At 39.7% G+C, this 12,621-nt stretch overlaps 2 protein-coding genes and 1 long non-coding RNA gene across 5 annotated transcripts; 2 read left to right on the forward strand and 1 right to left on the reverse strand.

Moving 5' to 3' along the window:
- Nucleotides 1-40: 40 nt before the first annotated feature.
- On the reverse strand, nt 41-7,184 carry crtac1a (cartilage acidic protein 1a). Of its 2 annotated transcripts, none has more exons than XM_044028943.1 (14): nt 6,968-7,184; nt 6,197-6,409; nt 5,892-6,088; nt 4,978-5,114; nt 4,646-4,802; nt 4,418-4,552; nt 3,709-3,845; nt 3,486-3,622; nt 3,328-3,410; nt 2,569-2,669; nt 1,969-2,137; nt 1,292-1,476; nt 1,127-1,166; nt 41-995 (listed from the first exon to the last, which is right to left on the reverse strand). In XM_044028943.1, exons 2-12 carry the CDS (start codon nt 6,397-6,399, stop codon nt 1,298-1,300), a joined length of 1,635 nt encoding a protein of 544 aa, XP_043884878.1. In that variant the 5' UTR covers nt 6,400-6,409; nt 6,968-7,184; the 3' UTR covers nt 41-995; nt 1,127-1,166; nt 1,292-1,297. The 2 variants fall into 2 exon arrangements, with proteins under 2 accessions (XP_043884878.1, XP_043884877.1); XM_044028942.1 differs by having other exon boundaries at nt 1,331-1,476; nt 6,968-7,180.
- LOC122771393 lies at nt 1,437-4,351 on the forward strand. The gene is made up of 2 exons (XR_006360599.1): nt 1,437-1,503; nt 3,146-4,351. It is a non-coding gene; the product is annotated as an uncharacterized LOC122771393 (long non-coding RNA).
- A 188-nt stretch (nt 7,185-7,372) lies between the features above and the next one.
- On the forward strand, nt 7,373-12,148 carry r3hcc1l (R3H domain and coiled-coil containing 1-like). 2 transcript variants are annotated; one of them, XM_044028945.1, is made up of 8 exons: nt 7,373-7,452; nt 8,264-8,743; nt 8,933-9,123; nt 9,394-9,464; nt 9,677-9,772; nt 9,878-10,018; nt 11,091-11,171; nt 11,738-12,148. In XM_044028945.1, exons 2-7 carry the CDS (start codon nt 8,288-8,290, stop codon nt 11,141-11,143), a joined length of 1,008 nt encoding a protein of 335 aa, XP_043884880.1. In that variant the 5' UTR covers nt 7,373-7,452; nt 8,264-8,287; the 3' UTR covers nt 11,144-11,171; nt 11,738-12,148. The 2 variants fall into 2 exon arrangements, with proteins under 2 accessions (XP_043884880.1, XP_043884879.1); XM_044028944.1 differs by having other exon boundaries at nt 11,091-12,148.
- Nucleotides 12,149-12,621: the final 473 nt, after the last annotated feature.

The raw sequence follows: 12,621 nt of genomic DNA on the forward strand, positions 1-12,621 counted from the left end.
CCCCGGCATGAATAAGAAATGTCCAGACCACATGTACAGATGTGTTACAAAGATTTTTTATTATCAGGTGATGAAATCTATGGAGTCAGTGATGAGATAAGTTGAAAGATTTATTTGAAGAGCCTTTCGCACAATGTCAGCAGAGATTGGCATAGCACCACCTCCACGACCCTCATGTGGAGAATAAAGCGGCAGAAGACTGATTTTATTGAAGGCAGCTCAGACCCGAGGATTACTGACGGAGACAATGCCTGACATCTTAACAGTGAGGCATCATCGCAGATTCTGGTAAGCAGCTTGCCAGGTCTGATGCAAATACTATACATAAGCCTTGCATCAGGTCCTTGAAAGGCGCCTAGTTTGTGTTCATGACTGTTAATACTGAACACCAGGTCTGGTTATAAGAAGATGTGAGTAATTAAACCTAAAGATGGGTGAAGATTAGGGTTTTCTCTCACAGTGTTGTGCTGGATAAAAAGATGTTGCTGTTGTTGTTGGACTATTGACCCCTGACAATTCCCAGTACAGAGAGTACCAAGACCCAGTGCAGTAAAACTGCTGTGGCACAGGAGGCTTCAAACATGGAGGCAGAAGTGGAGCGGGCTGCATTGTAAAATAGAGCCATGGCTGCATGAAAGAAGGGGCAGAAGAAGAAAAATGGAGGAGGAGAAGAAAGGGCAGACACAAGGTTAGGACAACACGGGCGAAATGAGTAAAACTATACATGGATGCAGTCACATGGAAAGATGACAACAAAAGGCCAAAGAGGAAAAAGATCTATGAAATAATAAGCCGACTAATCCAAACTGTTTATTGTTTTTTTTAGTACATTTGGGTTATTATGAAATTATGAGCAACACAAACATTAAAAACAGTGAAGAGTTTTTTTTTGAGCCTGAGCAAAGCAAAACATAATTTTTAATCATGCTCCCTGTAACGTTGTTCACTTTCTCAAAGCAGATTATGTTGCATTTCATGTTATTTTCCTCACAGACCTGTAAAACATAAAAAAACATAAAAAAAAGATCATTGAAAAGAGAAGACATTAAAAAGAAGAAGTATATACCGATCTATTTATCTCTGACATACTTCATCCAACAGCAACTCATTTAACAGACTTGCTTACCTGCACAGTGGCCATTCTTTACTGTAAATCCTTGACCACACTGAAAATATGAAATGTTTTAATTAGACGAGGACTAAAAATGTGTGGTCCTTTTATGTATAGCACTGTGTTTTTTACTAAATTGTTGTTAATTTGCATATGATTTAGGTTTATGTGAAACATTACCTGTATTCATAATTCATGATGTGGCTCCAAAGTGCGTACCTGTGTGTCATTGGCCAGTGCATTCGATTCTCCTTCGCTGGGATAGGCTACTTCCACAACAGTGTTCATTTCACCAGGCTCCACAGTCCGAGTCATGGAGCTGCCATCTGGCCAGGAGACCTCCAGCACCTTCACCTCATCGTTTCCTAAGAGTCAAGAGTCAGAAGCATCACGTGAGTCAAATTGCTCCTGGCAGCTTTGCAGCCAGTGTGTGAATAAGTGTGACACTGCATATTAATGGGGTGCCGTTTGTAAAGCAGCACATGCTGAAAATAACATTAAGCTTCAAACAAGTGTTGTGTTTTTTTTTGTTTTGTTTTATTTAACATTTATATTCAGCATTTACATTTAAAATTTAGGTTTATATTTAACATTTAAGTATTTAATACATTTCTAAGACATTTCTAACAAATATTGTTATAAATGTGCTTTCAAAAATTCACTCCACTTTTTCAAACATTGAAGCTAAATGTTATTTTCAGCATGTGCTGCTTTACAAACGGCACCCCATATATATACAGTTTTAATGGGCGTGTGGCAATAATGTAGCGCTTAAAGGGGTCAACATTACAGACCGTCAGAGTCTCTCATATATATATAAAACAACAATAATACATTCTAAATGTAGTGTTAGTTACCTAAACCAAAGTGGGCGACGGGCTCCATCTCACACAAGTACCCAGAGCCTCCGTCAATGATGCGTGTCAGAGCTCCACTCTGATTGGTGAAGACTGTCACCTTGGCACCGCGGGCAAAAGAGCCAAACTGGGTGCGAGGTATGACCCGCAGCCAGTTATTGATCGAGCCCTAAATGCATATCTGTGAATTATTCCTTTAATACAAGCTTCAGTATTAAGATGAAAAGAGACAATTGTACATACAGTACATACACACACACACACACTCCTACATTCTCTTCTAAGATTCCACTGAATTAAATAATTACTTCACTAAGTAGTAGTTATTAGTTGAATACTATTTTTGATAAATGATAAAATTCCGCTGTGAAGATTGTTAAAGGAATACTTCACAGATTTAGCTTTGTATTACTAGAATAGGAGTATTATTTTTGAAAAATTGTGCTTCCCAACCTCAGTTTCCGAGAGTCGAGAAATATCCTCACACTTTTGGTTGGGAAGCACAATATTTCAAAAATACTACCTCTATTCTAGAAATACAAAGCTAAATGCAAATCGGTGAAGTATTCCTTTAACAAAACCAAGAAAACACACACGTACCTGTGTGACCTTGAAGACGGAGATTGGCTGCTTGGAGCTCTCTCCATGTGCCAGCAGCAGGTCCAGCTGTCCATCCCCATCAAAGTCGGTCACAGTGCCACCTGTCCAGAAAGACACGGAAGGCTTTCACTCTCTGACCTGGAGCCCATTCATAGATTTTTACAGAAGGCTTCTTCACGTACTTATTGTTATTACATTCTGCACCGGTCTATGTATAGGTCTCTATAGCATTATGGAAGCTGTAGATACATGGGGATGTGGTAGGGAGACCCTGTCCAGTCCTGTCCTGTACATTTTAAATCAGTTACTGAGGTAAGAAAAGTTGGCCTGAATTTAAGTTTTAAAACCTCCTGCACCGGAAACGTAGGCAGTGAATGATGAGGACAGGTGAATTGGCGCTAATTTTAAAAACTTTGACCCATTTTGACTGATACTGTTTACATATTTCATTTTGCCATGACTTTTTATCTCATAATTTTGACTTACTTTGAAGATATTTTTATTATTTTTATTTTGTATTATTTTTATTATATTCATTTTACGTAATACCGGTGTTGTTGTTGTTGTTTTTTGGCAGAAATTGGCTTCCAGTACTCTTTCTCCCTCTGGTTGGTACAGAGGGACATGACAACGTCACAGCGTGTGTGTCTCTGACAACTGTGTTTATGTAACTCTCATCAAAAGATAGAATAAGCAGATGTTTTTAGCTTACTACAGTTTTAGACTGAAACTGATGGTCATGTTGTCATGTCTCCTGACCTGTTCCTCTCCCCTGTGGCTCTGCAGCATCTCCCACATTAAGCTCCTGAATTGACGGGTCTGCAGCAGTTCTCCTTGACACCCTGCAAAAAGATAATTCAAAATTTAAAAAACATGTTGCTTTTCACATCTGTGCATGATAAGCAGTAAAAGTCTACCTGAACAGTCTGTTTGGGGCATTTCCTCTGTAGGCAATGTTGTTAAAAAACACCTCCAACTCCCTGTCATTATCAAAGTCAGCGGCGATGACTGTGCGAACGGGGGAGAAGGTGGCAAATCCCTGAGTTGCAATGTTCTGCAAAAAAGAGATCATATACATTTTTGTTTGTATCAAATTTGTATCCGATATTATCGACAATATCCCACCGTCTCCTTCCTTACCCGGAATTTAGAGTCACTGTCCTGCAGGAAAAGCCTGTGTGGGCCGTTCCAGTTGCCATAGACGATGTCCGTCTTTCCATCACCATTGAAGTCAGCGAGGGCTACTCCTCTGCCATGCTGCCATCTGTCCTCCACGCCTAAGAATATGGAAGCGGTGTAAATGCTTATGTATGTGTGTACTGTAATGTTTCATAGTTTTGGGAGTATTTAGTGACATCTAGTGGTATTAAAAAAAGACACTGTGACATTTAACAGTGCTCACGTTGGTATCCATCTATTACTTATTACAAAACAGTTTAGGTTTTTTGTACGTACGTGGATATGAAATATGAAAATGTATTTTTGGGGTCCAAATTCAGTTGATAAGGAATTGGTCAAACTAAGCTGAAGTTGCATTTAGTTTTTATAATTATAATAATTAAACTTTTGTCATTTGCGGCTTTGAGGAAATGTTTGGGAACCTGTCGTTGAAATTAAGACTTTCATCTACTTTTTGAACATTTTTGGATAACGTTTAAGTTGATTTAATGAAGAAAATAAGTAATGTTTTTGAATTGGAATCAGCTTACGAGTTCGAAAGGCCGACACACTTGTTTGTAGAAAATGATACTGTTAATAAATTTGAAAAGAAGGTTGAACACCACTTTAACGCATTCGTACTCTTTATCATTTTTGCTCTGATGCTCTTCCTTCGCTGTGCTTCTCTAACCTGCTCGTCTGGCCATGTCCACAAAGGTCCCATTTCCATTGTTCTTGAACAAGAAATTGGGTCCATTCTCATTGTCACAGAAGATGTCAGACCTGGCCGTGCTTAGGATTGGACCAACCACCACGCCACGACCACCTGCAAGACAAGCACACGGTAAAAAAACCCAACCTCAATCACAAACCTCATCACACGCTTCACTTCAGTTGTCCAGCTTTAACTTCTCCTGACCTGTGAGCTTGTTGACTCCCGCCTCCGCAGCCACGTCTGACAGAGCGACGATGCCCCGGCTCACATTGCTGGCAGCCTGGTCCATTTCTAAGAGAGCGTGGGGGCCGATGTTGCCGCTGGCATAATTGGCCACGTACACGGAGTAACGACCTGTTCCCTGCAGAGCAACAACGGGCGAGAGAACTGACAATTTGAAAAATCAAACTGTAAGACTTTATGAAAAGGCTGACAAAGTAGAATTTGTCATTAATCTGTGTGCTTTATAATAATAATAATAATGATAATAATAATAGATATTATATTATAATAGTAATAATAATAACATTCCTGACCTTTCTGTCAACACAGGCCACAGAACGCCCTGCCATGTGATTGGCAACCCCACGGTGAACATTGAGCTCATCGCTCAGAAGATCCTCAAAACGTCCATTCCGAAACTTAAAGAGCTTGTCTGAATAAGTGGCGCGTCCTGCATAGAAAAAAGAAATGGTGAAACATTCCTCAGATTCTGACTTGTTGGGCCCACCAGTTTGAAAAGCATTAGAGAGAATATACACTAGGGCAAGAATAATGTAATAATAGCAAATGTAAGCATTTGATTTGCATTGATATGCCATTGTTCTGTATGTTCTGTACCCTTGTCATGACCAAGGAAGCTGGTTGTGTTTTAGTTGTTGTCTTGTGGTTCCTGTTTTACTTTGAAATTTCACTCTCCTCTCGTTTCAGGTCACTTACTCCATTCTCCTTGTGTTTTCCCGCCAGTCTGACTGTCTTCCCCACCTCAATTGTTTCCACCTGCGTAACCCCGGTGCCATTGTCTTGTCAGGAATTATCAGCATTTGCTCCATGCCACTGTCTTGTCAGGTTTTTGTACTTTTGTTCCAAGTCCTTATCCAGGTGTGACAACCCCTTCTTTACGTTATGTCTTTGAACTTAAACATAAAACAAATCCAAGCTTTCCACTTCAGTTACCATTTGAATAAATACTTAAACAAAAAGTAAGTACAAGTACAAGAAAACAATTCAGAATGAGAAAGTCTACATATCCTGGCCCATCATATATCCATTCACGTTGTTTGCAGCTCATTACTGAGAATTTCCATAATTTCACTCCTTTGAGTGTAATACAGTGATTTTAATTCCTTCTTACATAAGCTTGTTCCTCTCAAATCATATTGTTTTCCCTTCATGTGACAACTTTTGGACAACGTTGTCCAATTGGATATTTTAACAGTGGTGTATTCACCTGAGTAGGCGTTGTTTGTGTTGAGGAAGTAGATCTCCTCACGTCCGTCTCCATCCACATCACAAGCTGTAACTCCGATAGCGTTGCCTGCTCGGTCCCTCAGGGCGTAGTATGGAGAGTTACTGTCATCGATAGCAATGTTTACCAGCCTCTTCTGAGTGTGATTATACTTTAGCACCAGGTTGGGCCCATCGTACCTGGGACAGAGAACACAGTCACATAGATTTGATTTTGCACATTCAGTCGTTCTCCATATTTACACAAGAGATTCACCACAACGGTAACAAACAAAGCCAAGCTCTCACCCTGCCACAACCACTTCAAGGTCGCCGTCACCATCCACGTCTGTCACAGCCATTCCATAGTTGAGCTGTGTCGGGTTGTGCAGACTGTCTGCAGGAAGCAGTGTCTGCGTTACAACCCTGAACATTGGCTCTGAGCTCTGGGCATGAGCCCGGAGCCAGAAACCAAACAGGAGGAGCAGTCGACTTGGAGCCCACATCACCATTATCGGCAACCTGAGAGAACACAGAGGACAAGTGTGATTTAAGTGTTTCAAATTGAGATGTTTTGTTTTTTTTATATGAGCAATTTGAAAATAATGTATACAACTAGTTAATGACATGACAGACAGCATCCTAACATTATTAGGTTAAACAAAAATATATGAAAATCTTATTTAACAGATGCAGGGTCAGCCTCCATATTTTGTGGCCTACAGTCACCACCCTCTGGGTTTACATGCTGTGTAGATACTCGAGGTCAGAGGTCAACGCAATCTCACACTGGGACTGGGTGCGTCATACTTGATTAGCAGTCCTCTGTACCTAACAGAGTCTAAGGAGTATTTATATACACAGGACAATTTAACACATGTTTTACGAAAAGCCACAGTTTCTCCCTTATCTACACAAAGGTTAGCTTTAAGAAATCCTTTGCATTATAAATCAATCCTGAGCTTAATTAAATATACCACACGTAGTCAATGATGCTCACTGCGTTAACATCTCTGAATAAATCCATGCATGAATTTGTGTTTGGTCCTGATCAGACTGTTGTAGTAAATCCAGTCTTACCTCACAACCGTGACCACAGCATGCAGATGCAAAGGGTCTGATTTCGCTGCACTGTCGTTGTGGATGAGGATTTTTACTGCATCCGACAAATATCCTCCACCTTACACAACTTCTCAGTATAGAATTTACGAAACAGCTTGTGTAACGTGCAGATGATCAGCCAATCAAGGAAGAACTTGCTGAATAATTAAGATGTTGACCAATGGCGGGTCTGTCGACTAGAGGCGGAAGTTGTGTACGTTTGTAGTTTTTTGTGTTCAAACTTATCACAACCAAAGCAGAAACACCTCGATTTCATCTTTTTTGCAGGGGCGAACGCAAACATTTGCTAACAATGTACAATCTGTTGAAAAGCATTTTTTTTTTGCCCAGAGCCATACCCATATGGCCATACCCGAACCATACCTCCCAGAATGCTCTGCATTGTCCATCGCTTACGTCACTGTAATGCGGCGAAGAGCTGTTGCTAAACAAACCAAACACGGGTAAGCTGAAAGGGCTACAAATAGCTTATATGCTTATTTAATGAATATAGTCACAACAAGTAGAAATAGAAATGTGGCGCTTAAAAACAAATACATATAAATGTCATAGTTGTTTATCAGTTATTTCAGTCTAAATGACAAGAGTGTGTAGCTAGGTATTTAGCTTAACCGGTTAGCATACTTCATACTGTACTGGTGAATAAGCTAATGCAAACGTTTAAACATTTTTTTTATAGCAGCCGATAGGGATATGTTTAACTATATACATCGCATTGCTAGTTTCACCATTCACTAGTTTTCATTTGTGTCAAGCTCAAAAGTTCCATGAGAGATGATGTGATTTATTTTCTATTTAATATTATTTGTTTTCATTCAGAAGTTGAACATGCCAGATGTACTGTAGATAAAATACACTGTTAATTTAACAAAATCTTGAGTCTGACCAGTCCAAAGCTTTACAGTTTAAGTTTTACAAAAGAATAGCAACTAAATTTGTAGGTCAACATTAACATTTTTTATTCTTTTGTATAGATTACAACTGCTTTAAATTGTAGAGAAATGTAAGAAACTCCTTAATAAATATCCTCAAATGAATGAGGGAAAACAAACAGAATTGACCTAGTCACTCAGTTGTGGTCAGATTATGCTCCTGCACAATGGAAGGTAGTTGTAGCAGTTTGGATGAAAATTATTACTGCAAATAAGATAACTCAGGACTTGCTTGTAAATCTGTCATGAGAAAGATTTTGTATTTGATATTACTTTTCTTAAAATAGCATTGTCTCTTTTATTTCCCTTTTCAATGATCCAGGTGTTTTAGTAATATTATTAAATAATGGAGTTGGAACAGCCAAAGGAAGACTGTGCTCCAACACAGTCAACACCCACACCTCCTTCTCAGTCAAAGAGGCCAAGTCAGGCCCTATTCGTGCCCAAACAGCGACTTCATGGCTCCAAAGACAAAGTTCAGACTCAGGGAGAAGTAAAGCCGAGGCCCAGGCCTCGCTATACAGACAAGGCAAGAAAGAACGCTAAGAACAAGAAAGACAAGGCTGGAGGGGAAGAGACGTCTGCATCTGTTGTAGGAGAAGATGGAGGTCAGGCACATGAAGAGCGGCTACAGGATACAGATGTACAGGTGAAGGGGCAGTCTGAGCCTTCCAGTGTGGAGGCAGATGCTTGCTCATGGCTGGAAGCTACATCCCCTCAAGAGGAAAAGGGGGAAGACGAGAGCTGGGACACACTATTTAATGATGATGGGGATTGTTTGGAGCCACACCTGCTTGAAGAGGTAAGCGTGGTTCAGATTTAAGATCTGATAACCAGTGTACCATTTCCCAACATCCACATATGCCTGCCAGTTTATTTAGCTAAAACCTAAAAGCAGATGGCTGTAACTGAAGTTTAATGACCTTTATCCTTTTCCTTCTTGTTCATTATTTTTTCTTCCACCTGCTCTTGTCTTCTCACACTGCTCCAGCTTGCTATCAAAGAAGGTAGAAAAAAAGAGTCAATCCAGGAGGCAAGATTCGATTATTATAATATGGACCGAGATGAAGACGATGATGACGTCGATCTAAGAGAGGATGAACTCTCTCACATCGTAGAGATCTATGACTTTCCTGCAGAATTTAAAACAGAGGATCTTCTCAAGTTATTTCAGTGCTACCAGTAGGTATAATTTTTGTGTGGTGATAAAGTTGACAGTTGAAAATGTATAAATATAAGTTACATAATAATATCCATTTCTACTGTGATGTTTTTGTCCTTGGTGCATCTTCCATTGGAATCTTGAGTCGAACTATGATGGACGTTGCAATAGTTGTCTATTGCATGTTTGTCTCTGCAAGAGTATGTCTCAGAAGAATTGATTTTAACTCTTTGTTTCTCTCTCTTTTTCTCTCTTTTTTAAATTTCTTTATTGCTTCTGTGTGATTTCAGACAGAGAGGCTTTGACATTAAATGGATTGATGACAAACACGCGTTGGGCCTCTTTTCAAGCCCCATAGCAGGTTAGTTAAGCACTGATGAGGTTGTTTGGGGGGAAAATCCGTTGAAATAAATGATCATCTGCTATTTTTTTTGACAGGAGAGGGAAATGGATTTAGCAGAATGAGTGTTGAATTTGTGAAACTCTTTGAAACAAGTGTACTGATCTGCTTTTTTAAATAACTCTATTTGGATCATAGTCAACATGTGAAATTTGTGCTATCTGTCTTTTCAGCCCGCGAAGTTTTGAGATCCAAACATCAACTGATGAAGGTGCGACCACTCTCCAAATCATCCTCTGCCATAAAAGCCAAAGCCCGTAGCTGCTCAGGTACAAATACAGTCCTCCGTCTCCCCATGCGTCTTCAGTGTATTTTCTAACTCACAAGACAAAAATGATTTGTATTTCTTCATTCTCTTTTTCACACGTCATCAGACTACCTCCTGCCTGCAAAAGAGAGACCTCAGACTAGTGCAGCGCTGGCACGAAAGCTTGTGATCGGTGCCCTCGGTGTGAAAAGCAACCTGACGAAGGAGCAGCGCGAGGCAGAGCGCAAGAAACTCCAGGAAGCAAGAGGTGCATTATTCAAGGAGACACTATGTGCAGCTTATGATTGTGTTTTCCATGATGATGGGAGCAATGATGGGATTAGAAGAATCTCTTCTTTATCTGAATGTGCTATGTGTGTGCATGTAGGCGGGGAATATAATATAATATCTATCATTTTAAACCAGTTTGGTCATTCCTCTCCTATTTCTGGAACCAACATGGCATTTTCAACTGCTGCTCAGTTGGTATTTTCTCTGTAAACCCTAGAGATGATTGTATGTTAAAATCCCAGCAGATCAGCAGTCTCTGAAATACTCGCAGCAGCCAGTCTGGCACCAACAACCATGCTGCATTCAAAGTCACTAAACTCAGCTTTCCTCTCCATATTGATGCTCAGTTTTAGCAAGTTGGCCTGACCTTGTCTTCATGCCTAAATGCATGTAGTTGCTGTCACTGGACTGGCTGATATTTGAATTAGCATAGAGTTAAACAGTTGTGCCCTAAAGGGGTGTATAATAATTGTGAATGTGTAACAGTTTACATTTTACTTAGTTTTTGCATCACAACGTTTCCACCACAAGTGGGAGCTGTTGTCACACTTATCATTTAGAAAAAATGGACAGTGCAGTTGCAAGTTGATGTCAAGAGAAGTTGCTCTCTGTCCATTCCTGCATAGATCGTAACACGTCTATAATCAGTACAGCAGCCATTTCCCCTTCACAGATGGAACATAAGTATATAGGCACAGGAAACCACAAATGGCCGTCCAGTGAGAAGGAAGTCCGGGCCTTGAGTGCAGCAAACTAAAAAAAGCATCTTTGTTCTTAGCAAGGGTGCACTTCTGTGCTCTTTATTTAAATCACAACACTCACCGTAAATGTCAGTGCAGACGTGCATTATGTGCTGAACTTTATGTCCTTGGAATGGACGCCACGTATTAATTTGCAGTTGCGTCCTCAGCCTGCCTCAGCGCCTCACTCCCCTGCATGTGGCAAAGATGCTGATATAAATTTAGAGCAACAAATGACCACAGTGTTGTTTATGTCGGGGCTTTCGCTGATTGATATGTTGAAGGGTTTGTTTGTGATTTATCTTTCAGAACAAAAGCGACTGGCAGCCAGACAGAGGGATGATGCTTGGGAGGGGAACTGACTGGAAAAGAAAACAACAATGCTTCCCTGTATGTTTCTTTTTCTGTTATTTAGCAAAAGCAAAACTTTTGTTTCATCTTCGGCTCTGTTTTTGTCAACGGGCTCCTCCTTCCTGCCACCACACATCCCAGAAATGCATTGCCATCAATTTTTCCTTCTCTCCTGCAGTGTTACCTCAGAGGAAAATGTTCTACTACTGTTCCCTGTCCTTTATCTTGTATTATTTTGTTCAGTGTCTGTTGCTTTAAATATTTGTAACACTTGATCTTACTTCAGTACTGAATCACTGAGTCTCATCCCTTTGCAAACCATCGGAGGGATAATTTTTTTGTATAGATTTAAAGAATCATGTTTGTTTTCCAGTCAAAGATTCATTTAAATTCAGTCATTGTGGTACTGTACATTTTTATCTATGCGAAGAGGCCGTTGAGATTCCATTCTCTTTTAATGGCTTGAATTACATTTTTTTACATTCAAAAATGCATTGTTCACAGTTTAAGAATAATTTAATTAAACCTAAACCTTGCTTTTAAACCTTGATGTCAGCTCAGTTTGCATTGTTTGAACAGTGTTGTGTGTCTGTCTTTGTTTTCAGTAAGACGATTCCTCTGTCTAAAGAAAAGGTGAGAAAACAAAGTATTTTTAGTCCCAGGGAAATGTGGTGAACAGGGAAACCTTGAAGAAGTCCTTGATCAATGTACAATATGTAATGCATATTATGAATGTAAATAATCTTATTACTGTATCACTGTATAACTCACTGTCACCCGCAGCAACAGTAACCTTACATCTGTTATGTTGTTTTGACTCAGCTTTTCCTTCTTTTCTTATTTCAGATCATATTTTTAGACATTTAGTATTTTCTTTTTATTTTGAAAAGCAGCATCATAATTATGGAAATATACTGCATGTAGATAATGTGTTAAAGAACTAGATCCTACATGTTAGACCGATGGTGGTTAAAGGGGCTGCACACTTACTGTTCCTGGTGCATCTAAAACTTGAATGAAACTGATGCTGTGTGTTTGTTTTCACAAATAACGTTTTTTAGTACATTATTTATATGTGCAAATCAATTTCACAAGTTATTCCACAATCGTTTCAATTATTTTGACATGGGGTTTAGCACAACTTTCTAACTGCCACAGATAAAATAAATGTGGTGTACAGATTCATGGAAGCAATAATATTTAATTTAATCACTGTCCTCTAATTCAGTTACCTAATTCCCTATCAGCTTCAGGCCTAGGAGCCTGTTTTTGGTCAGCTTCACCCAGCTGACCACAGACCATGTGGCACTGCGTCTCCTTCACCTCCTCAGCCACTAATTATATCTCATTATCCCAGCTTTAGAGAAAGAGCTGTAAATGTGTCATTTGCTCTCAGTGAAACTTTTTTTTTTAACAAAAGTCTTAAGATTTGCTGTTGACTTTCAGCCTCACAAGCACCTACTTGTTAACGGGTGAGTTAGCGCACACT

The sequence above is a fragment of the Solea senegalensis genome, linkage group LG6, assembly GCF_019176455.1.
Source record: "Solea senegalensis isolate Sse05_10M linkage group LG6, IFAPA_SoseM_1, whole genome shotgun sequence".
Lineage (NCBI taxonomy): Eukaryota > Metazoa > Chordata > Actinopteri > Pleuronectiformes > Soleidae > Solea > Solea senegalensis.

What these genes read in the sequence shown, in the direction of transcription:
- r3hcc1l (XM_044028944.1), top strand. Translation starts at nt 8,288, where the DNA reads ATGGAGTTGGAACAGCCAAAGGAAGACTGTGCTCCAACACAGTCAACA. An exon ending in AAGTTATTTCAGTGCTACCA is followed by an intron (nt 9,124 to 9,393) that starts GTAGGTATAATT and finishes GTGTGATTTCAG; the next exon opens with ACAGAGAGGCTTTGACATTA. An exon ending in CAAAGCCCGTAGCTGCTCAG is followed by an intron (nt 9,773 to 9,877) that starts GTACAAATACAG and finishes ACACGTCATCAG; the next exon opens with ACTACCTCCTGCCTGCAAAA.
- crtac1a (XM_044028942.1), bottom strand. Translation starts at nt 6,399, where the DNA reads ATGGTGATGTGGGCTCCAAGTCGACTGCTCCTCCTGTTTGGTTTCTGG. An exon ending in ACAGTGACTCTAAATTCCGG is followed by an intron (nt 3,623 to 3,708) that starts GTAAGGAAGGAG and finishes TCTTTTTTGCAG; the next exon opens with AACATTGCAACTCAGGGATT. An exon ending in GCCCCAAACAGACTGTTCAG is followed by an intron (nt 3,411 to 3,485) that starts GTAGACTTTTAC and finishes ATCTTTTTGCAG; the next exon opens with GGTGTCAAGGAGAACTGCTG.